This window comes from Mastigoproctus giganteus, chromosome 1 (assembly GCF_048544385.1).
Source record: "Mastigoproctus giganteus isolate SK-2022 chromosome 1, ASM4854438v1, whole genome shotgun sequence".
Classification (NCBI taxonomy): Eukaryota; Metazoa; Arthropoda; class Arachnida; order Uropygi; family Thelyphonidae; genus Mastigoproctus; species Mastigoproctus giganteus.
In genome coordinates this window covers 117490953-117517543 of record NC_143575.1, presented here as the reverse complement: position 1 = coordinate 117517543, position 26591 = coordinate 117490953, and the positions used below count along the sequence as shown (strand labels likewise).

Below are 26591 nucleotides of genomic sequence, written 5' to 3'. Positions count from 1 at the left end.
TCTCCACCTTTGTTCTCTGTGTTGGTGTAGAAACTCTAGGGCCACTTCGCCACCAGGGAGCAGTGAACACTTGGGCAGCTGTTACCTGGTGTCAGCCCCCAGGCACGATGAAACTGGCCTGAGTCTACTGTACTTTATGTGTTTAGTGCAAAATATTCCGCACCCACTGGAGGTAGTGCACTACTGGTGGGTGCCAGCAATCCTGCTCCCAGGTTGCCTAGACTTGGGAGTCAGCAAAAAAAAACAAAAAACCAGTAGTGGCATAGTTACCATAGTAGTATCACTATCTATTTTTAGGTAAGCATGGCACTCAATGTTTAAATTATAGCAATTTAACATTTATCAGTATTTAATTAAGTTTATTCATAATGGTGCAGAATCCAAACAAGGCCAGGAGTAGCACCAAAACTAGTAAAGCTTTTAACATTACATTATCTACACTATTTACAATATTGTTGCCAAGTCCCAACTCTGGCAAATACAGTGGCAACCAACACAGCATCTTACGTTTAATGTCTTCTCCCAAACTGAAGGATTCTTTAGAAGTCCTTACCTCAGAGCCATGTACTTACACAAAATCATAGCTGTAGTTTAATTGTAATTAGTACATGCTTGCTTTAGTCTCCAAAGTGGATCAGATGTGTCTAATAAATAGATAATATCCAAGACAGAAAAAGCAGAAAGTTCGTTTATCTACTGTTTTGTCCAAAACAGCAATGTTGATAGTATACAGAGCCATCGAACATGTGTTTCGCCTGAAGTCCACATCCAAGAAGTCACTGTGAATAGAGTCCTAGTCACACGACATCTAGAAATTGCACCTGTTGTTTTATACTGTGGTTCTAGGTTAGGTGATGTGTCACAATATGGCAACTATGCCCCAAAGCCAATTCCCAACTATTACTTTAGATTTTCAAGATCTCTTAAGTGAATTGCCTAGCAGTTTGAGCTCTCATCTCAGTTCTCTTCTTGAAAGCCAAGGTGGAGAATATCTGTGATGCCTTGAAATTAGTTTTATTTTCCACAAGTATGTTTACATTAGCCTCCGTGAGATCTGGAATTGCGGTTTGTACGCCCAATCTGAGCTGTGAGTATAATAGGCAATGGAAAAGTACATAGTGCCACGTCTCCAAGCCTCCACAGGTGCATTTCATTTTCATTTTTCATTTGTACACACACAATTATTACATATATATACAGTGCTATTTTTTTTGTAAAAAAATAGGTACCGGTACTCATTCTTTGCTATCGGGAAAAATTGAAAATTAAAAGGATTTGAAAAGTACTCTAAAATTTTTTTCCCTGATATTGTTACTTTAGTAGTAATGTTTTTGGAATAAGAACAACAAATGTAGCATATTAACACAGTATATTAAGCATAAATTTATTATTCAATTATATGAAAAAATAAGTAAATAAATCGGTCAACTATTGAGTGTTGGCCACTCAGAATAAAGGGTTCGTAGTCACAAATGGTCGTTAGTGTAGTATCTCAAATAGAGAGCTTTATGGTAACTGAAAAAAAAGTTTCTAGTACCCCGGCTTGGTCTAAAACTGATATACTAATGAAAACGTTGTATATTTGAGTCTTTCCAGTTGTTGTGAATGACAAGGGTGGGAGAAGCGACCCCGACTTCTTCCTGGAGAAGCGATTAAAGTCTTGGGGAAAAGCGACTGTCAGGTGAGAGCCATGCAAGACTTCGCACAGGTGCCTCCCCACCACCGCCACCTCAACACTGGCTCTCTGAGTTACCTCCTTGCTGGGACAATTCCAGCTTTGAAAATTGTTAAAAAATACTTCTCGTCGCAAAATTTATAAATGACCTTTATAGAATTATTAACTAACTATTTAGCAACCTTTTTGTTACCAAAAGGAGAGTTACTTAGTACAAAGAATCGAAGTGCAATAAAAAATTGTTTTTTTTAATTTAACACCAAAACTAAATGATACATTTCAATCGGAATAGTTTTTCCTTGATAAGCATTGAATAAAGCATAGCTAATGTGATTTTTAAATTTTTAGTTCCATTAGTGACGAAAATAGAGGGAGGAACGAGAATTACTCAAATTTTCCTCTCTGGTGCCGCCATTTTTAATTTTAAAAATAATTAAAAAATAGATGTTACCCGGTGCCCTTCTCTAGACCCGGTTTTACGTTATGTATTTGTGCCGAATGCACAAGTCCTGCACCCACCGGATGTAGTTAGTGCAATACCAGTGGGTGTCAAAAAATGAATTTCTAGTGGAGAAGTTCCACAAATTATCCTCACTTACACCCAATAATTATTATATTAAACAGATATATACAATACTTTTTTTTTTTAAATATACTCAGTCTCTGAATTACTGAGAACCAAGAAAACTATATATAACATACATCTTTACAATAATAATTGACATAAATCTTGTCAATAACAATTGATCAAAATCAATGCAACATTAATTAACATAAATCAGCACAACATCAATCCATATAAGTCAACACAATAACAACTTAAATCTTCTGTTTACACTTAAACTTTTGTCTTTTGGTCATGTGTGAAGTCAATTCCCAGAAGAAGCTGAAGCTTCTTAGCTGAGTCCTCAATATGAAAACTGATCTTGAGAAAGTTTGCACAGCAGTAAAGTTATTATGGTCTTCAACTAAACTATTTACATTGTTCTCCAATAAGTTTGGAACCACAGACATTAAATCCGTTCTAAGTTGAGAGAACAATGGACAGTTCAGAAGTACATGAATCCAAGTTTCATATTCTCCACATGTGCAGTACGGATCAGGCTCCAGGCCACGCTCAAATAACTTTTGGTAAATAAATTTGATGAATTTGAGGTATTGCTCAAAACATCAAAGGCAGATATTGTTGGGATATCAGAGACGTGATGCCACACAGATATACGGAATGCAGAACTGGAATTTGGGAAGTACAATGTGTACAGAAAGGATAGACAGGATAGGAAGGGAGGAGGGGCTATGCTATTAGTAAAGAAACACACAAAATCCAAGGAAGTGAAGCCAATCGACATTGCTGGACAGTGCAGTGTCGAGTCAGTTTGGTGTGACATAAGCATTGGAAGATCAAAATTGAGAGTAGGAGTGTGCTATAGGCCGAATAACTCTGATGAGTATAATAAGAAACTGTACAGGGAAATAGAGTGGGCCAGTAAATCAGAGAGTCTTATAATGGGGGATTTTAATTTCCCAGATATTGACTGGAATATGTGGGTTGGTCACTCACACACTAGCAAGGCTTTTGTGGATTTATTGGATGATTGTTTTCTACATTAGCATGTTCGGGAGGCAACTAGAGGGAGTAATACTCTTGATCTGATTATCGGTAGTGATTCTCCATGCATTAAGAATCTGCAGATAAAGGAACCACTAGGTGGCTGTGATCAGTGTGCTGAAGTGGGATTTACTCAAAGAGGTAACTGCCATCAGGGGTAAAGGGAAGGGTTTTTTCTTTCGTAAAGGCGACTATGATGGTCTGAGACATTATTTAAATTCTATACACTGGGACCAACTGATGATGTTATCCACAGCAAATTCAAAATGGGAAGCATTCAAAGAACTTATCTTGGAAGCTACTAAGCTTTACATACCAACTAAGAAATATTGTTTAAGGTTTAGGCCTAAATGGATGTCAGATGAACTAATGAGACATAGGGCAGAGAAAATAAATGCATGAGATACATATAAATTAACATGTGACACAGAAACCTATGATGAATATAAGCTGGTCTGTAACCAAGTTACAAAGGAGGTTAGGCAGGCGAAGGCAGATTGTGAGAAATCTTTGGCAAAGGATGCAAAGAAAAACAGCAAAGAGTTCTTTTCTTATGTAAACTCTAGAAGGAGGGGGTGAATCAGATTGGTCTACTTGATATCGATGGTTCAACTGTTGATGATCCTGCTCAGGTAGCTAACAAACTAAATGAATATTTTGCTTTGACATTCACACACGAGGAGTTATTCAGCGAGGGGAATGCCAGAGGTGTATTCAACTCTGGCGGTAAGCTTATCTAAGCTAGATAATCTTGTAATAACTGAGGGTAAAGTGGAGGAGAAATTGTTGAAGATATACACAAGAAAGGCACCTGGGGTGGATGGGATCTATCCAGTTATATTAAAGGAGGCGGCAAAGGAAGTAAGCAAACCCTTAGCCATAATTATGAGAGCTTCCTTGGACTGAGGGGAGGTACCCCAATTCACAAAGAAGGATCAAAGGCTGACACAAGTAATTATAGACCTGTGAGTTTAACTTCTGTTCCAGGAAAATTATTGGGGGCACTGGTTAAAGAAGCACTGCAGGATTATCTAAACAAGACTTCAGTTATAACTCGGACACAGCATGGTTTTGTTAAGGGAAAGTCTTGCCTAACCAATTAGATTGGATACTATGATGCAGTCACAAAAGAACTGGATGCAGGGAATAACTTTGAACTGGATGCAGGGAATAACTTTGAACTGGATGCAGGGAATAACTTTGATATTATATATTTGGATCTTAGAATGGCTTTTGATACTGTTGCACATGGAAGACTGCTGCACAAATTGTAGCAGTGTGGCATTGGAGGCAAATTGCTGCTATGGATAAAGGGATGGTTGAGAGGGGGAGAAGACAGAGGGTGGTAATCAATGGACACTGCTCATCGTGGACTAATGTTGTTAGTGGAGTCCCTCAGTGTTGGGTCCATTATTGTTTTCTGTATTTATAAATGATATTAATGATGCTTAATGTCCAAGTTTGCAGATGATACAAAGGTTGGCAGGGTTGTTAAGGACACTACTTTCGCTATGCTGCTACAACAGGATCTGGCAAGGTAGAGCAGATGGGCTGAGAGGAGGCAAATGAATTAATTGAAATAATGAAATGAAATAAAATGCAAATGAAATAAAAATGAAATGAACTGATTAATTTTGTGTATTTATGCTGTACACGGCCTTGTAATTGCATAAAAGTATTGGTAAGGGTTTCCACGTGTTTCAACTCCGCTACCGTTCGTAACTCTCCCGCCTTTGTGATACGATAGTTATATACCGTACTAGATAGTGTTAGTTGAACTTCGTTAGCAGTTAAATTGTACGTTTAAATAAATACATATAACGACTTAGATTACAAACATAATATAATTAATTATATTTAACATAATTAATAACATAGCATAATTAATTATAATTAATTAATAAATTAATAGAATCATGACTCAGACCAGAGCAGCAAAGCAAAAGGCTCAAGCTAAAGGAAGTGCTGTGGCTCAGAGCAGAACTGCGGGGGGCAGTTGTCCTCTGACTCACAGCCTTATAAAATGCACTGTTTGCTTGATGTTTGCAGAACAATCAGGTACGGAACATGATACTGCCAAGGGGGATGTCTTTGTGTGTGCGCGATGCAAGGAGTGTATCGATATCAGGCAACAACTCGGCGTTCTTGTGGGCCTATATGAGAACTTGAAGGACAGGGTGGATGCCCTCGAAAAAACTAAATTGAGGGGCCCATCAAGCTCTCAGCTGCCCACATCAACGCCAGAGCTTGCACTTGGGCATCGCGTGACACAGAGACAACCCCAAGGCAGAATGCGCTGGTCCCGAAGGAACTAGTAGTTGTTGGTGACTCTATTGTCAGGGAAACGGGGAACATGCTTTGTAGAAAAGAAAGGTGGAACAGGACCAGGGTATGTCTGCCAGGGGCAAAGGTTGATGACGTTGTAGATCGAATATCATCTTTTAAGGGCACAGAAGGTGATATAGTTGTACACGTTGGTACTAATGATATTAAGAGTAGGAGACCGGCAGAATTACTTAACAAGTACAGGTCACTGTTGAACAAAAGCCGAGAATTAGGGTTGAATTTGAAAGTGTCTGCAATTCTGCCCAGACACGATAGGAGGGAGTATATGATGAGAGCCTTGTCGATCAATTCGGCCCTGGAAAGATTGTGCAAGGCTCAAGGGGTAGAATTTTTTTCAGCCTGGACTGTACTTGTTAACAGGAGAGATTGCTTCTACAGGGATGGGATACACTTAAATAGAAAGGGTGCAAGAATATTTGCTGATGCTATCGAGGCAGTGTTAGGTGGGTCGGAAAACTGCTAGCTTGGGGGGGGGAGACAAAGACCACTAGATTGACAGTAGCCACTGGCAGAGGTGAAAGAGATTCTTGCACTGCTTCTATTAGAATGAGCAGAAGCCTGAAAAACAAGATGCATGGTATTTCAGAGACTGCTGGGAGCCATTGCGGTACAAGTAAACACATGGGTTGTGTTAGGGTAGCTAAGAATAGAAACAGGTGCAGATATACTTGCGTGTACACCAATGCTAGGAGTTTAGTAAATAAATTTGATGAATTTGAGGTATTGCTCAAAACATCGAAGGCAGATATTGTTGGGATATCAGAGACGTGGTGTCACACAGATATAAGGGATGCAGAACTGCAATTTGGGGAGTTCAACGTCTACAGAAAGGATAGACAGGATAGGAAGGGGGGAGGGGTTATGCTATTAGTTAAGAAACACATAAAAACCAAGGAAGTGAAGCCAGTCGACATCGCTGGACAGTGCAGTGTTGAGTCAGTTTCGTGTGACATAAGCATTGGGAGATCAAAATTGAGAGTAGGAGTGTGCCATAGGCCTAATGACTCTGATGAGTATAATAAGGAACTGTACAGGGAAATAGAGTGGGCCAGTAAATCAGAGTGTCTTATAATGGGAGATTTTAATTTCCCAGATATTGACTGGATTTTGGGGGCTGGTTACTCACACACTAGCAGGGCTTTTGTGGATTTATTGGATGATTGTTTTCTACATCAGCATGTTCGGGAGGCAACTAGAGGGAGTAATACTCTTGATTTGATTATCAGCAGTGATTCTTCATGCATTAAGAATCTGCAGATAAATGAACCACTAGGTGGCAGTGATCACAGTGTGGTGAAGTGGGATTTACTGAAAGAGGTAACTACCATTAGGGGTAAAGGGAAGGGTTATTGCTTCCGTAAAGGCGACTACGATGGACTGAGACAGTATTTAAATTCTATACAGTGGGACCAACTGATGATGTTACCAACAGCAAATTCAAAATGGGAAGCAATCAAAGAACTTATCTTGGAAGCTACTAGGCTTTACATACAAACTAAGAAATATTGTTCAAGGTTTAGGCCAAAATGGATGTCAGATGAACTAATCAGGCATATGGCAGAGAAGAAAAATGCATGGGACATATACAAATTAACACATGACACAGAAGCCTATGTTAGATACCAGTTGATATGCAACCAAGTTACAAAGGAGGTTAGGCAGGCGAAGGCAGATTACGAGAAATCCTTGGCAAGGGATGCAAAGAAAAACAGCAAAGAGTTGTTTACTTATGTAAACTCTAGAAGGAAGGGGATGAATCAGATTGGTCCACTTGATATTGATGGGTCAAGTGTTGATGATCCTGCTCAGGTAGCTAACAAACTAAATGAATATTTTGCATCAACATTCACACATGAGGAGTTATTCAGCGAGGGGAATGCCAGAGGTGTATTCAACTCTAGCAGTAAGCTACAGAATCTTGAAATAACTGGGAGTAAAGTGGAGGAGAAACTGTTGAAGATAAACACAAGAAAGGCACCCGGTGTGGATGGGATCTATCCAGTTATATTAAAGGAGGTGGCAAAGGAAGTAAGCAAACCCTTAGCCATAATTATGAGAGCTTCCTTGGACTCAGGGGAGGTACCCATAGACTGGAAATGTGCAAATGTGACCCCAATTCACAAAGGAGGATCAAAGGCTGACACAAGTAATTATAGACCTGTGAGCTTAACTTCTGTTCCAGGAAAATTAATGGAGGCACTGGTTAAAGAAGCACTGCAGGATCATTTAGACAAGACTTCAGTTATAGCTCAGACACAGCATGGTTTTGTTAAGGGGAAGTCTTGCCTGACTAACTTGATTGGATACTATGATGCAGTCACAAAAGAACTGGATGCAGGGAATAACTTTGATATTATATACTTGGATCTTAGAAAGGCTTTTGATACTGTTGCACATGGAAGACTGCTACACAAATTGGAGCAGTGTGACATTGGAGGCAAATTGCTGCTATGGATAAAGGGGTGGTTGAGGGGGAGAAGACAGAGTGGTAATCAATGGACACTGCTCATCGTGGACTGATGTTATTAGTGAAGTCCCTCAGGGCTCAGTGTTGGGTCCATTATTGTTTTCTGTATTTATAAATGATATTGATGATGGTATATCGGGCTTAATGTCCAAGTTTGCAGACGATACAAAGGTTGGCAGGGTTGTCAAGGACACTACTGACACTATGCTGCTGCAACAGGATCTGGAAAGGTTGAGCAGATGGGCTGAGAGGTGGCAAATGAAGTTTAACATTGACAAATGTAAAGTACTACACATGGGAAACAGCAACCCCAGAGCAACGTATCAACTCTGTGGTACAACACTGACAGTGGTAGAGAATGAAAGGGACTTGGGGGTGGTTGTGCAGGCAGATATGAAGTTCTCTGAGCAGTGCAGACGGGCTGCAAGAGTAGCTCATGGAGTATTGTCAGTGATATACAGGAATTTTTCCAGCAGGGATAAGGAGGTGATTATTCCATTGTATACGATGGTCAGGCCACACCTAGAGTACTGTATACAGGTCTGGAGGCCTCATTTCAAGAAGGATGTAGAGCTGCTGGAATGAGTACAGAGAAGGGCAACAAGATTAGTGAATGGAACAAAGGGGTGCTCTTACGAAGAAAGGCTTAAGTTTTGCAAATTACAGTGTCTGGAGACTAGGCACCAGCGAGGTGATCTGATAGAGGTGTATAAAGCCTTGAATGTTTTAAGCATGCTCAATGCTGATGGGATTCTTCCTCTAGCTCAGAAAAATCACCTGAGAGGGCATAAATTCAAATTGAGGAAAGACAGATGTAGGATAGACGTGCGAAAATTTGCCTTTAGCCAGCGGGTGGTTGGTTGATGGAACAGACTTCCATCCCGTGTGGTGGAGGTTGATAGCCTAAATAAGTTTAAGGCTCAGCTGGACAGGTATTTTGAACGAACAGAGGGGTGAAGTGGAAGTGTTTTTTTTTTTTTTTTTTTTTTTTTTGACTGATGCTGCATAAGCTTGCTTTCATGCATCAAATGCCTCTACTAATGCTAATGCTAACAAGTTGTAACTTGGTGTGCACATGCTCAAAAGAACTTGTCACACGTGACAGATGTGAAAAACAAGTGTTAACTCTGCGGTGTCCTCTGCTTGACTGACAGTTCTTTGTCTGACAGTTCATTTGAGGATGTTCACACACACAAAACAAAAACAAGTTAAAACTTGGTGTGCTCGTGCTGAAAACAGGTCTCTTTAAGCCCTGTTCACAATCTTTCATCTACCAGTATTTTTGATCAAGCCATGTAATAATAAAGCTCCTCTTCGTTATGACAACCTATCTTGGAAACTTTATGAGTAGCATGTGAAAATTAAACTATTTACGGTTATTTAATGTTTAAGGTATATAATATATAAAGTTGATAAGAAAATTGTGATTATTTGTGTCAGTCACAGAGCTGCACAGTTAAATTCTGACATCACATTACCTTTAATGGCATTAAGGGTAAGTTGCTACAATGGATAAAGGGATGATTGAGTGGGTGACAAAAGAGTGGTAATTAATGGACACTGCTCTTCGTGGACAAATGTTATTAGTGGAGTTCCAAAGGGTTCGGTGTTGGGCCCATTGTTGTTTTGTATATTTATCAGTGATATTGGTGAAGGTATATCAGGTTTAATGTCCAAGTTTGCAGATCATACAAAGTTTCGCAGGGTTGTTAACAACAGTAAAGATAATCATCATCGTCATCATCATCATCAGCCATTTTCAATCCACTGCAGGATGAAGGCCTCTCCAGCAACTTTCCAGTTCGTTCTGTTTTGAGCACTGGCCATCCATTTACTACCCAAAAACTCATGAATTTCATCTATCCATCTCCGCCTTTGTCTTCCAGGTTTTCTTCTAGCTCCTCTTGGGTACCATTCTCTTATTTTCTTAGTCCATCTGTCATCATGTCTTCGAGCTGTGTGTCCTGCCCAAGACCATTTTAGTTCTTTAGTTTTGATAAGAATGTCCTTTACTTGAGTTTGCTGCCTAATCCATGTGTTTCTCTTCTTATCTAACAGTCTGATTCCCAATATAATTCGTTCCATTCTTCACTGTATAGTTCTCAGCTTCTCTTCCATTCTTTTGGTGAGTGCCTAAGTTTCACTTCCATAAGTCATGGTGGGGAGTATACATTGGTTCATTATTTTAAGTTTCAGACAAACTGGGATATTGCTCTTCAGTATGTGACTATATTTCCTGAATGCTATCCATCCAAAATTTATTCTTCTCTTGACTTCCAGCCATTTATCATTATTACAGCTAATAACTTGTCCCAGATAAATATATGACTCCACCAATTACTGCTCCTTCAATCATTATTTCCCTTTCTGTGGCATACTTGTTCATCATTACTTTTGTTTTAGCCATATTCATCTTTAGTCCAAAATCCTTACTAACTGTGCATAACTGATTAAGATTTTCCTCTAATTCTTTGGGATCGTGGCTTATGGCCACAATGTCATCTGCAAATCGTAAATGGTTTTGGTACTCTCCGTTCACACTGACTCCTTTCTGCATCCAGTCTAATCTTCTGAAAGCTTCCTCAAGGGCAGCAGTAAACAGCTTCGGAGATATTGTGTCTCCTTGTCTAATTCCTTTCTCGATTTTAAATTTCCTACTGTCTTTGTCTAGTCTAATAAAGGAGGTACCACTCTCATATATTTTCTTCAAAATCATAATATATGGGGTATCAATGCCTTGTCTTTCCAGTGCCCGAAACATTGCCTTATGCTGTATGGAGTCAAATGCCTTTTCATAATCCACAAATGCCAGGCATAATGGTGTTTTATATTCATTTGCTTTCTCCATTAGCTGTGATATTACATGAAGATGATCCATAGTTGAGAATCCTGTCCTAAAGCCAGCTTGCTCTTTCGGCTGATTCTCATCAAGTATTCTTTCTAATCTGTTAGTAATGACCCTTGTGAACAACTTGTAGATGTGGGATAACAAGCTAATTGGTCTATAATTTCCAATTTCTGATTTATCTCCTTTCTTATGCAGCAAAACTATGATTGCATTATTCCACTGCTTAGGCGTCATACCTTTTCTAATGCACTTTGTGAAGAGTCTTGCCAGTTTTTGTGTTATGTCTCTTCCTCCCAATTTTAACAACTCTACAGTAACTTCATCTTCCCCCGGGGCTTTCTGATTCTTCATTTTCTTCAATGCATGCTCTACCTCATCAGGAAGAATATCGGGTATGTCGTATGTGTTGCTACTTTGCAATCCGTCTTCCCCACTAGTGTCATCATGCCCTCGCTCCTTGTATAATTCCCTATAGTAGTCTTCTGCTATTTGAATTATGCTTTCTCTGCTGCTTATAAGTACACCATCGCTATTCTTCAGTTTCAGTATCATTTGTCTTTCTGTATTATTGCTTATGGCTGCTGATTTAAATCCTTTGTTTTCCCTTAATGCTTGTTCTACTTTTCTTTTGTTAAATTTTCTTATGTCCTCTCTGAGTCTCTTTCTAATGGCTTTGCTAACTCAGTATACTCAGTTTTCTCCCTGTCAGTGTTTTTCTTGCTCTTCATTTGTCGTCTTAGGTTCATCATGACAAGTGTTTCTTGACTAATTTTTTCTTCTTTGGATTTCTGTTTCCCTATAGGTTTCTTGGGCTTTATCACTTTCAGAAAGTTGTAATATTCCTAGTCGATATCTTGGTCCTGAACAGTCTGCAGAAGCTCAAACTTGTTCTTAAGTTCCAGTACATACTGCTTTTTCTCCTCCTCTGTTATCTCAAAGACCTTTGTATTATTTACTCGAGTCAGTTTTTTCCTTTCCTTTCCTACATCTATATCAAGTGTACATCTTACCATTGTGTGATCACTTCCAACATTTACCTTATTCAGGATGGTAACATCATTCACAATATATCTGCTGTTAGTGAGGTTGAAGTCAATTTCATTAGTTGTTAATCCATTTGGACTCTTCCATGTCCACTTTCTGTTCACCCTTTTCTTGAAAAAAGTGTTCATTACCAACAGTCCTTGAGATTCTGCAAATTCCACAAGTCTTTCACCTATTTTATTTCTTTCACCAATTCCAAAATTTCCTATAGTTCCTCTTTCTGTGCTGTTTTGCCTTTTTCCAACCTTAGCATTGAAGTCCCCCATAATAATAGTGTAGTGGGTTTTCTGCTCATCTAGAAGAATATACACCAATTTCGGTGTACATTTCTTCAACCTCTTCATCATCATGGCTCGCTATTGGTGCATAAATCATTATAATCTTTAGCTTGTACCTCTTAGAAATCTTGAGTATTAGTCTTGACACCTTTGGTGATGTACTTTTGAATTCCAAAATGTTGTTTTTAAAATCTTTATGGACCAGAAACCCAACTCCTTCTTCACTCCTTTCACTGTTTCCATTTGGTGTACAGCAGATTTCCACTTGATAAACTTATAAGTGATTCATTTCTTCTTCTTGTTTCAGCCAAACCGATGATATTCCAATTCACATTTTCTAATTCCTTTTCCAGCTCTAATATCCTGTCTTCACCGATGAGTGATCTTACCTTATAACAGGCCAAGTTCAGTTTCCGTGCATGGCAGCCTGGTCGTACCCAGAGATTCTTAGCACCCTCTGCTTCCACTCTGATTCTCTCACTGCCGTAAGAGGGAGAGTGAAAGCTGCTGGGACCTGAGGGCCATTTGCTTTGTCGTGCTGTCTACGTGTGGTCAGCGTGCTGTCACGCTGACCAGGCGTCTTGAAGAGAACCACTCTACATGTTCGTTGCCACCTAAGTGACGTAACAGAGCTTACCATTGAGAAGGTGTGCATGAGTGGATTTTAGGGAGGCAGGCCAACCGGACTTCTCCTAAATCTTCTGTAATAGAGAGATATTGGATCCATCAGTGTTTTAGTCTGAGCGTCTGACAACACACAGGATACCTGTGCCCCTCTAAGCCCCATAAAGATAATATTCTATTCCAACTGGATCTAGATAAGTTGGGAAAATGGGCTGAGAAGTGGCAACTGAAGTTTAACATTGACAAAGGCAAAGTACTGCATATGGGTAGCAGAAACCCAAGAGAAACTTACCAACTTTGTGGTACTACACTCAGGGAAGTGGAAAGTGAAAAAGACCTGGGGATAATTGTGCAGTCAAATATGAAGCTCGCTCAGCCGTGTACACATGGCAGGTCATGGAGTCTTGTCAATGATATATGGGAATTTTGCCTGCAGGTACAGTGAGGTCATTATCCCGTTATACAAGGCAATGGTCAGGCCACACCTAGAGTACTGTGTACAGGTCTGGATGCCTCATTTTAGGAAGGATGTAGAGTTGCTAGAAGAAGTACAAAGGAGGGCAACAAGATTGGTGAGGGGAATAAAGGGGTGCTCTTACCAAGAAAGGCCTAAGTTCTACAAATTGCAGTGCCTGGAGAGTAGGCACCTGCGAGGTGATCTCTTTGAGGTGTATAAGGCCTTGAATGGGATGAGCAAGCTGAATGCTGATGAGATTCTTCCTCTTGCTCAGATTAAGAACTTGAGAGGGCATAGATTCAAATTGAGGAAAGACAGATACAGAATAGATGTGCGGAAATTTGCCTTTAGCCAGCAGCTAATTGATTGGTGGAACAGACCTCCATCTTTTGTTGTGGAAGTTGATAGCCTAAATCAATTTAAGGCTGAGCTGGACAGGCATTTGGAACGAATAAACGAGTTAAATGGTTTTTTTTTTTTTTTTTAGCTGATACTGCATAAGCTTGCTTACTTGTATCGTATACCTCTACTAATGCCAATCATGAGGGTAATTGCTAAGAGAGAGAGTATTGTTTGGTCAGAGTGCTTTCTGGAGTGCAAGTGGTCATGTAACAGCCTGCAGGTAAGGGTCACACTGAAATGTTAGAGGCAGCATGTTTTCTTCATGTAGATTTTGAGTTTTGCAGTTATTCTAGCTGACCTGAGCATTACAAATAGGGGACCCCTTTGTTTCCTGCTGGTAGTGTTGAACTGCTAGGATTGTTGGAATTCTTGGAGGCAAAGAGTGATTCCAGAGGATCTGGACGAGTGAAGAGGAAAATATTGGTGGATGAAAATGGAAAGAGCAGGATGGAAGGCTGAAATGAAGGAAGGAGTGAGGAATTGTATCACTGGGACAATCACTGTCCCAGTGATCTTCACCTGGTTTTTTTTTTTTTTTTTTGTTGAAGGGGTGAAGAGAATCTTCAATTAAGTCTCTCCTCTCCTATTCTGGTGTTTCTTCACTGAAAGGATCTTGGGGTTTCAGGTTGAAGCTGTGGCCTTTGGAGATGGTGTGGAATGTACCGAGAATAAGTAACAATAGTCTTCTCCCTAGGTGAAGCATTACTTATTCGAGGTAGTGCAATACTGTGGCAACTTGTGAAGGTATTTACAATATGAGGTATAATTAAAATGATGTAGTAAAACTACCTTGGTAGTAGAAATGATGTGTGTGCATTACCCATGCATAAACGGACGTCTTCCTATTTATGTTCTTATTTTGATTTTGTTGTCCAACACCAGAGTAAAATTATTGTCAAAAATCAAATCAGCATTTTTGTTTTTTAATTTGTAATAATTATCCAATAATTATTATTATTATTGGAAACTTTTACTTTTATTGTAAACAAATTCTCTTGATAAAATAAAATTGTATTGAATTGTATTGTATTATTAGCATATGGTACAAAGAAGCCTGAGGCCTATGCTGTACCAGGCGAGAGAGAGAGAGAGAGAGAGAGAGAGAGAGAGAAGTAAAAGGGAATCACCAAGAAAAGAAAGAGAAGAATGATGATATCCAGCTCAGGACCCTGGGTGAGCCAAGCCCATACTCACCAGATGTGAGCCCCCTGGGGATGTATTACTTGACTTGGTATTTTCAAAGTTTGGGTCTTAAATTTACAGAAATTTTCAATTTCATGTTCATTCTGTAAGCTCAAATTAGACAACTGAGGTCAACAGGTATGATCTTGTCCAATTTTCAAATCTGTTTATATGCTGCCAACTAGTATCAGCTGTCTGCAATTAGTTGGAAACACATAACATAGCAGCACGTTGCTAGCAAAAATTTAAATAATGCCATTAATGGACAATGTTTTAAACAACCACCAAAATGCAGATCTATGTATGTAATTCCCTGATCCACACATAAAAAATGTAGATCTACATATATACTGCTAAAAGATTATATTTCCTATTTCTTGAACCACACTTTGACATTATATCATTTGACCAGTAACTAAATTATCACAAATGATTGTGATAATTGAGAACAAAGTTGAAAATAAATATAAAAAAAGGCACCTGGGATGGATGGGATTTATCCAGTTATGTTAAAGGGGGTAAGCAAACACTTAGCCATAATTTTGAAAGCATTTTTGGATTCAGGGGAAGATCCTGTGGGCTGGAGATGTGCAAATGTAGTATTCTCAAATTAAGTTGAATTTAAATGGAAATCATGCCTCAGACTAGAGGAGCAGAGCAATGGACCCAAGATAGTTGGAGTGTGTGGCTTGGGAGGAAACTGAAGGGGACTGTTCTCCTATGAATAATCATGGACTTACTAAATGTGTCACTTGTGTGATGTTTGCAGACTATCTGAAATGGGACATGACACAGCAAAGGGAATGTCTTTGTGTGTTCAGTACAAAGAATATGAGGAAATTATGCTTGAACTCACTGTTCTGATGAGCATTTATGAGAGTGTGAACAATGTTGCAGATACCGTTGAAGGAATTAAAATAGAGGGGCTATCAAGCTCTCAGCTGCCGAACTCAATGCCACAGCCCTCGCTTGTGCATCAGTGCCAATTCCCAAGGTAGGATGTACTGATCCCTTAGGAGATAATTCATGTCGGTGACTCTGTTGTCAAGGAAATGAGGAATATGCTGTTTGCAAAGAATAGGTGCAGTAGGACCAGGATATATCTGACAGGAGCAAAAGGTAGATGTTGTAGACAACATATCTTTTCAGGTCATGAAAGGTAATACAGGGTAATTCAAAAGTGTCCATACATAGGGAGTAATGTTTCTGTTTTTAGGTGCCCTTCTAAAATTCCTTTGTCTAAAGAAGGTCGTTGTGGTCCTGTCGGAGCGGCTCTGAGGTCCCGAGACCTCAGCCCACTTTATTTTTACTTGTGGGGGCACTTGAAGGCCATGGTATACCAAGAAAAGATGCAAAACATTAATCACTTTTGAGTCCGTGAAACGATCCTCTGGAACTGGTCAAATAATTCGTTTTATGTATAGCAAATTGATGATAACTAAAGTTATTATTATATATTTATGTAAAAATAAGAATAATGTTCAGTTGTTTTAAATATAAAACTTCGAATTTTCTTTTCAGAAAACCCAGTGTTCTCTCGCTCTCTCTCTCTCTCACATTGAAATGCAATTGAGCAGCAGCCTGGAAAGCAAGGCAATGGAAATTTCCAGGACTGCTGGGAGTATAGTGGAACAAGTAAACACCTGGGCTGTGTTAGGGTAACTAAGAGTAGAAACAGGTGCATGTATACTTGCATGTACACCAATGCTAGGAGTATAGTTAATAAATTCCATGAGCTTGAAGTGTTAGTCAAGACATCAAAGGCAGATATTGTTGGGATATCAGGGAGATGGTGTCACACAGACATAAGCAGGGCAGAACTGGAATTTGGGGTGTACAATGTGTACAGAAAGGATAGACAGGACAGGAAGGGAGGAGGGGTTATGCTGTTAGTTAAGAAACACATAAAATCTAAGGAAGTGCATCCAGTTGATGTGGGTGGACAATGCAATGTTTAGTCTGTTTGGTGTGACATAAGCACTGGGAAAGGGAAAATGACTTATAGACCTAATGAATCCGCTGAGTGTAATGAGTAGTTGTGCAGAGAAATAAAGTGGGTGAGTAAATCAGAGTGTCTTGTAATTGAGGATTTTAATTTCCCGGATATTGACTGGAATTTGTGGATTGGTCACTCACACACTAGCAAGGCTTTTGTGGATTTATTGGATGATTGTTTTCTACAGCAGCATGTTTGGGAGGCAACAAGAGGCAACAGATCATACTCTTGATCTGATTATCAGTAGTGATTCTTCATACACCAAGAATCTGCAGATAAAGGAACTACTAGGTGGCAGTGATCACAGTGTGCTGAAGTGGGATGGATTTACTCAAAGAGGTAACTACCATCAAGGGTAAAGGGAAGGGTTTTTGCTTTCATAAAGGTGGCTACGGTGGTCTGAGACAGTATTAAAATTCTATACGGTGGAACCAACTCATGATGTTACCAACAGCAAATTCAAAATGGAAAAGCATTCAAAGAATTAATCTTGGAAGCTACTAGGCTTTTCATACCAACAGAGAAATATTGTTCAAGATTTAGGCCTAAATGAATGTCAGATGAACTAATTAGACATGTTAGTTAGTATTTTGGTTTTTAGGAGCATTAGCAACTAAGGCCATATTGCTCCGGGATATGCGGTGGTCATTCCCTGACCTTTCCACATCCTCCGTATTTGTTGGTGAGGGGCTCGAACCCCGGTCTAATCAAGAAGCATGTGCTATGCACTGCTGCTCCTTCCCACCTGGCTACGGAGGCGCCTAATTATTAGACATGTAACAGAGAAGAAAAATGCATGGGATACATAAAAATTAACATGTGACACAGAAGCCTATGATAGATATAAGCTGGTCTGTAACCAAGTTACAAAGGAGGTTAGGCAGGCAAAGGCAGATTATGAGAAATCTGCGGCAAAGGATGCAAAGAAAAATAGCAAACAGTTCTTTACTTATGTTAACTCTAGAAGGAAGGGGATGAATCACACTTGATATCGATGGTTCAACTGTTGATGCTTCTGCTCAGGTAGCTAACAAACTAAATGAATATTTTGCATCGACATTCACACATGAGAAGTTATTCAGGGAGCGGAATGCCACAGGTATATTCAATTCTGGCAGTAAGCTAGATAATCTTGTAATAACTGAGAGTAAAGTGGAGGATAAATTGTTGAAGATAAACACAAGAAAGGCACCTGGGGTGGATGGAATCTATCCAGTTATGGCAAAGGAGGCAGCAAAGGAAGTAAGCAAACCCTTAGCCATAATTATGAGAGCTTCCTGGACTCAGGGGAGGTACCCATAGGCTGGAGATGCGCAAATGTGACCCCAATCCACAAAGAGATCAAAGGGAGACACAGGTAATTACAGATCTGTTAGTTTAACTTCTGTTCTAGGGAAATTAATGGAGGCACTGGTTAAAGAAACATTGCAGGATCATCTAGACAAGACTTCAGTTACAGCTCGGACACAGCATGAGTTTGTTAAGGGGAAGTCTTGTCTGACTAATTTGATTGGATACTATGATGTAGTCACAAAGGAACTGAATGCAAAGAATAACTTTGATATCATATATTTGGATCTTAGATACTGTTGCGCATGGAAGACTGCTGCACAAATTGGGGCAGTGTGACATTGGAGGCAAATTGCAGCTACGGATAAAGGGATGGTTGAGTGGGAAAAAACAGAGAGTGGTAATCAATGGACACTGCTCTTCGTGGACTAATGTTATTAGTGGAGTCCCTCAGGGTTCAGTGTTTGGTCCATTGTTGTTTTCTGTATTTATAAATGATATTGATGATGGTATATCAGGCTTAATGTCCACGTTTGCAGACGATACGAAGGTTGGCAGGGTTGTTAATGACATTAATGACAGTACACTGCTGCAACAGTCTAGAAAAGTTGAGCAAATGGGCTGAGCGGTGGCAACTGAATTCTAACATTGACAAATGTAAAGTACTACATATGGGAAGCTGTAATCCCAGAGTAATGTATCAACTCTGTGTTACCACACTGACAGTGGTAGAGAATGAAAAGGACCTGGGGGTAATTGTGCAGGCAGATATGAAGTTTTCTGAGCAGTGCAGATTGTCTGCAAGAGTAGCTCATGGTGTCGTGTCAATGATATACAGGAATTTTTCTAGCAGGGATAAGAAGGTGATTATCCCCTTGTATAAGGCAGTGGTGAGACCACACCTTCAGTACTGTATACAGGTCTGGAGGCCTCATTTTAATAAGGATGTAGAGCTGTTGGAACGAGTACAGAGAACTGCAGCAGATTAGTGAATGGAACAAAGGGGTGCTCTTACGAAGAAAGGCATAAGTTTTGCAAATTACGGTGTTTGGAGACTAGGTACCTGCAAGTTGATCTGATTGAGGTGTATAAAGCCTTGAATGGTTTGAGCATGCTCAATAGTGATGGGATTCTTCCTCTTGCTCAGAATAATCGCCTGAGAGGGCATAAATTCAAATTGAGGAAAGACGGTTGTAGGATAGATGTGTAGAAGTTTGCCTTTAGCTAGCGGGTGGTTGATTGCTGGAACAAACTTCCATCCGTCGTTGTAGCAGTTGATATCTTAAATAGATTCAAGGCAGAACTTGACAAACATTTGGAGCGAGTGGATGGGTGAAATAAGGGTTTTTTTTTTTTTGGCTGATGCTATATAAGCCAAATATATATATATATATATATATATATATATATATATTATAATTAATATGATAAATAAAAGTAAAGATGGCAGTTCGAAACTCCGGAAAGCTTAAAAAATTACATCAAAACGTCAAAAGAAAGTTACGATAGCTTACATCAGATAAAGGCGGGAAAAATTTGCTAAAAACAGTACTCCGAAACGGGGAAGAAAATATGAAATTAATAAATAATGAAATCTGATGTCAGCAAAGTAAATATTGATGCTAAATCAGGTATTTCATCGGGGGACTACACCTGACATAGCATCAATGGACTGCGTTTCCATACTTGCCCATAGTTATGCAAGAGAAAATTTATAAATGTAAATAAATAAATAAATAAATAAATAAAAAAAAAACGAAAAAGTATCTCTTACAAAGTATGGACAAGGTAGTCCCTACGCAGTATTATAATTAAAATATAATTAAGATAAAAGGGTGAATATTATAAAAAGTAGAAGATTAAAAATATTATACCTGAAAATGGCGACGCGAAATTACATGAGGTCAATACGATAGCTGCAAACAAAACAAATAAAACAGCTACTAACGAAAAAATAGATGACTAGTGACCTCTATAATCAGTTTTTAAGACAGTATTTTAAATATACAGAGTAAGGTGAAATTTAGGTAGATAAGAAGAAATGTGGCGAGAAGTGTACCAGACAGGACCATATATATATAAAAAAAAAAAAAAAATTAATAAATAAATAAATAAAACGGGAGAGGCTGTGGTTTTAAGCTTAGCATCGCGCAAAGCAGCAGATGGCTAAAACTTAATATAAATAGTGCTTTAAAACCAATAGAGATAACAGAATGATAAAAATTGTTTGGACAAACAAATGCACCAAAGCGTGCAAAGCAGCAGAAAAGGATGCAGATGTATAGAAAATAATATAAATGCCAATGCAAGCAACACTAAAGGCCACAAGGAAAAAAATAGATTAACTATAGAATAAAGATTGAAGCCAGCAAATGGCAAACCATATATATATATATATATATGCTATATATATATATATATATTTATTTATTTATTTTTTTTTTTTGAAGACTAAATGCACAAGGCATACGTTTATGGGCTGGTTGAAATTAACTATATAATATTGGTGTAAATGCGTCATAGTTTGCCTACCCGCCCACCGATGAGTGAACCACCAAGCTCCGAAATGCATTTGGGTGGTGGTGCCCACTGAGAATAGCCGCCTCCATAGCCAGGTGGGAAGGAGCAGCAGTGCGTAACCCACGCTTCTTGATTAGACCGTGGTTCGAGCCCATCATGACCAAATACAGAGGATGCGGAAAGGTCAGTGAATGACAACCGCATATTCCCTGAGCAATATGGCCTTAGTTGCTAATGCTCCTAAAAAAAAACCAAAAAAAAAGAAGCCCACTGAGAATAAATATCAGTAGTCTCCTCTACTAGAGAAGCATTATTTATTCGAAGTAGTGCAATACTTGGTATCTCATTGTGAAGGTAGCCACAATATGAGATTAACTCAAATGATGCTGTTACACGTAGTTAAATTTATGGGTAAACTATGGTGTATTTACACCGATATTATATACATATGGGATCCACGAACTTGTTTCATTTTTAAGGGAATCTATAGATCTTAGTAGTTTGGGAACCACTGACCTAAAGGAATGCATTCGAAATGCAATTACATGCATAACACCAGACGTGTTAACACAAATTCAATGTGAGTGGGAGAGATGCATCTGTATGTGTTTTAAAAGGAAGCAACCATGTAGAGCATGTTTTGTGAATAAAGTGACAGTTTGTTAAAAAAAAAATAAATAAATTTTAAAAAAGTGACCATTTTCCCTATATGTGGAGACTTTTGAGTCACCTGGTATTGTTGTACACATTGCCACTGATGATATTAATAAGTAGGCGATCTGAGAACTTGCTTAACAAGTATAGGACAATGTTGGGAAAAAGTCACGAGTTTGGATTAAATTTGAAAGTGCAATTATGCCCAGACACGATAGGATGGAGTACACATTGAGAGCCTTGTCAGTCAGTTCAGCCCAAGAGACAATGCAAGGCTCATGAAGTTCAATTTTTCTTGGTGAGGCCTGTGCATGTTAACAGGAGAGACTGTGTTAGCATGATGGGATACACTTAAACAGAAGGGGTGCAAGAATATTCGTTGATGCTATTGAGGCAGTGTTGGGTCGGACGTAAAACTGAAAGCTTGGAGGGTGCACAGCCTAATTGATTAACTAAATCTGCAGGCAAAGGTGAAAGTGATTTTTTCACTTTTTCTATTGGAGTATGCAGCAGAATGGAAAACAGGGTGTGGTAGATATTTTCAAACCCTGCTGGTCATCATGGAACAAGTAAATGCATAGCTTGTGTTAGTGTAATTAAGAATATAAACAGGTTTGTTTGTTTGTTATTTGGTTTTTAGGATCATTAGCAACTAAGACTATATTGCTCCGGGGATATGCGGTGGTCATTCCCTGACCTTTCCACAACCTCCGTATTTGGTGGTCACAGGCTCGAACCCCGGTCTATTAAAGAAGCATGTGCTACGCACTGCTGCTCCTGCCCACCTGGCTACGGAGGCGTCCCATATAAACAGGTGCACATATACTTGCATGTACACTAATGCTAGGAGCATAGTAAATTAATTTGATGACTTTGAAGTACTGATTAAAATATCAAATGCAGGCATTGTGGGAATATCAGACATAGTCAGGGCTGTAGTGGAGAGTATACACCGTATACCCTCTGGATTTTTTTAGATGAATAGCGTATACTTTATGGTTTTTGAAAGACTTGAAAAAAACAGATATTATTAAAATATTTAACATTATAACATTCATAGAGTATACCTTTTGCTAATTTTGTGACTACAGCACTGGATGTAGTGTTACTCAGACCTAAGGGATGTAGAATTTGAATATGGGAAGTGCAATGTGTACAGAAAAGAGAGAAAGGACAGACTTATACTCTTTGTTAAGAAGTATATTAAATCTGAGGCAGTATATCCAGTTGATATAGGTGGCTCGTGCAATGTTGAGTCAGTTTGGTGTGACATAAGCACCGAGAAAACAAAAATGAGAATGTGTGTGTTATTGGCCCTATGACTGTGATGATTATAATAAACAACCATATAGAGAGAAATAGAGTGGACCAGTAAATCTGCATATATTCTATTGAGGATTTTAACTTTCCAGATATTGACTAGAATTTGTGTCAATCCCCAAGTTGCTCATTAGCAAGACTTTTGTGGATTTATTGGATGTCTGTTTTCTGTAGCAGCATGTTAGAAAAGTAACAATAGGAAGGAGCACTCTTGATCTGATTATCAACAGTGATTCTTCATGCATTAAGAACCTGAAGCAAAAAAAGATCCTCCTGGTGGAAGTGATCACAGTGTGATCACACTGGATTTACTGAAAGATAAAACTACTGTTAAGGGTAAAGGGAAGCACTTTTGATTTCGTAAAGGTGACTGAAATGGTCTCTGACAGTTTGTAAATTCTGTGCAGTGAGACCATCTGGTGATGTTACAAGGAGTAAATTCTAAATGGGAAGCATTCGGGGAGTAATTGTAGAAGCTACCAGGCTTTTCATACCAACCATACCGTTCCAGGCTTACACCTAAATCGATGTTGGATGAACTGACACGACTTGTGGTAGAGAATAAAAATAATGGGATGCATATAACTTATCAGGTGATACAGAAGCTTACGATAGATATAAACTAGTTTGTAATCAAGTCACAGAGGAGGTTATGCAACCTAATGCAAATTACGAGGTCTCTGGCAAAGAATGCTATGAAAAACAGTAAAGACTCCTTTAATTATATTAACAGTAGAAGGAAGGGGTTTGAATCATATTACTTGATATCAATTTTTTAACTGTTTATGATCCTGCTTAGATGGCTGACAAACAATAGTTATTTCGCATCTATAGTCATGTGTGAGGAGTTCTTTACAGTGGAGTATGCCAGAAGTTCATCATAATCTAAGAGCGAGCTAAATGATTTTGTGATAACTGAGAATAAAATGGAAGAGAAATTGTTGAAGCTTAACATAAAAAGGCATCTGGAGATGAAAGGCTCTATCTAAATATATTAAGGGAGGCAACAAAGCGGGGAAGCAAATTCCTAGTCATAATTATGAGAGCATCTTTGTATTTGGACAAGTCCCTATGGAGTTGAGATATCCAAATGTATCTCCCAGATTACAAATGGGAATCAAAGTTGACAAGCAATTAGAAACTTGGCTTATTAACATTAGTAGAGGCATATGATGCAACAAACAAGCTTCATCTGGTGAGTATGTGCTTAGCACATTCATGATCTTAAGCTGGATATCATCATTCTTCTCTTTCTTGGCAATTCCCTTCTAATTTTTTCTCTCTCTCTCTCTCTGGGTAAATCGGGATTTTTTTTTTTTTTTTTTTTTGCTTGTGCAGCAAAAGCCTCGGCTTCCCTGCACCATATAGATAATAATAATAATAATTAATAATAATCAGCCAAAAAAAAAGAACCCTTCCCATTTCACCCACCCATTCACTTTAAAAGTTTGTCTAGTTCAGCCTTGAATTTAGTTAAGCTGTCAACTTCCACAACAACAGATGGAAGTTTGTTCCAGCAATCAACCACCCACTGGCTAAAGGCAAATTTCTGCACATCTATTCTACAACTGTCTTTCCTCAATTTGAATTTATGTCCCCCTCAGTTGCAGAATCTGAGCAAGAGGAAGAATCACATCAGCACATTGTGCTTGCTCAAACCATTAAAGGCCTTATACACCTCAGTCATATCATCTTGCAAGTGCCTAGTCTCCAGATGCTGCAATTTTCAGAATTTAAGCCTTTCTTGGTAATAGCAACCCTTTGTTCCACTCACTAATCTCATTCCCTTACTCTGCTCTCGTTCTAGCAGCTCTAAATCTTTTTTAAAATGAGGCCTCCCGACCTGTACTCAAGGTGTGGCCTGACTATTGTCTTATACAATGTCTAAGTGTGCAGATAATAAGGTTGACAAAGGTTAGCAGGGTGGTTGATGATGTTAATCACACTAAGCTCCTGCAACAAGATCTAGAAAAGGCAGATGGACTGAGAAATCACAGTTGAGGTTTATCATTGAAAAATGGAAGGCCCTGCATATGGGTAGCAGTAATCCCAGATTAACGTAAATGAAAGATGAAAAAGACTCAAGGGTAATTTTGCAGTCAGATATGAAGTTCTTTGAGCATTGCAGATAGGCTGTCAGGTGTTTTGTGAATAATGTTCTGGAATTCTGTTATCAGGGATAAGGGAGTGACTATCCCATTACATGAGGCATTGTTTAGGCTACATTTTGATTTCTGCATACAGGTCCGTAGGCCTTATTCCTCTTGCCTAGGCTACACATATGAATTATTATAAATTCCAATTGAGGAAGGATGTTGCAGGATAGATATGCTGAAATTTGCCTTCAGCTAGATGGTAATTGGTTGTTGAAACCAGCTTCCTTCTGTTCTGTGGAGGTAGGTATTTTGTATAAATTCAGTTCTGTTTGCATAATTCTGATATGGGAAGTTCTGCGTGTGTTTTTTTTTTTTTTTTGGCTGATTCTTTCTTGCATCATTTAACACTGCTAATGTACCTTGATTTCTCAATAATACTAATTACCAACTCTTATTGGGCAAAGGCAACTTGTTCTATCAATATATACCCAAATTTTTTTAGTTTTGTCATTAACTGATTTAACAATATCATTGGCATTATCTAATGGATATTCATCATGTAATGCTCTTTGTAAATTAATGTTTACTAAATGTTTACTAAATTAATTGTTAATGTTCTGGAACATTTCCTAGATTCAGAACTGGATTCTTTATTTATTGATTAGTATTTTAATGATCAAACCAAATGTACTGGAATGTTAGGGAAAGGAAGCTATTCACATGTGAAAGAATTTCCGATTAATAGTTGGATTTGTGCAATATTTTATTTGTTTATCATTGTCAAGTCTTATACACCTCATTCTTATCTCATTCAAGTCTTATACACCAGAAATAAAAGATTTGAATTTGTGAACCTTTATTACAAACAACCTAACAGTGAGAAACAAAGCATTGTGATAAATGGAATTCTTTTTACAGTTTTGTTTTTATCTGTTGGTTAATGTTTATTCAGTATATTTATTTTAAAAAAAAATTTGTTATTGTAGTAATTTTTTTTTTCTTTTATTTTGGAATTTTACTGGGTTTGGAATTTTTGTTTATTTTAATCTCCTATTCATTTATACGTCCAATATTTTAACCAGGTTGCAGAGTGAATGTTTCAGATAGTGAAAATATAACACCATTACACCTGGCAGTGAGTAGAGGGCATGAAGAAGTTACAGAAATTTTACTTAAAGCTGGAAGTCGTGTAAATAGCAAGACAAGGTATGCCTGAAAACTAGAAAATTATGGTGACATCATATACAGAGATTTGTTAATTTTGATTACACATTTCTTGTTAATATTTAGCCTTTGGTTTATGCGTAATAGAACATGAATTAGTCAACTGATAGCTATAAGTAAACATCTGATAAAGGTTCATTTTGGCAATTTAAATAATTTTTTGAATCAGTTAATTTAGTTAATAAGGTTAAAATTTAATAAAATTAAAGTTAAGTAAATAAATAGCTGTGAATACTTACTTACTTCTGTAATGCTATCCTTACGACGCCATAAGGATAGCATTTACGGTCATTTACAATTAATTATATTTATGTAAGACACTTTAAGAAATTAACACAGATTAAACACCATGCAAGTTGAAGTGCTCATTATTTCACTACTTTCCATACTCTTTTTTTAAGTTTTTTGTATTTCTTCTTAATTTATAGAACATGAAGATTTTTTATGACAAAATGTTCATTCTTGTTATATTAACATTGTATATTTTTATTTTTTTGTGTGGCCTGAAACACCTCAGATATTAGAAATTAGAAACTGTATTACTCTAGTGTTATGGCTT

General features: G+C 38.3%; 1 protein-coding gene across 1 annotated transcript in view; it reads left to right on the top strand.

Moving 5' to 3' along the window:
* The window catches only part of LOC150091108 (uncharacterized), a 233263-nt gene that overhangs the window by 79953 nt on the left and 126719 nt on the right, over positions 1-26591 (top strand). The window contains exon 5 of the mRNA XM_090381926.1: positions 25891-26014. Within this exon, the coding sequence (XP_090238052.1) occupies positions 25891-26014 (124 nt within the window). The remainder of the gene's footprint in view (positions 1-25890; positions 26015-26591) is intronic.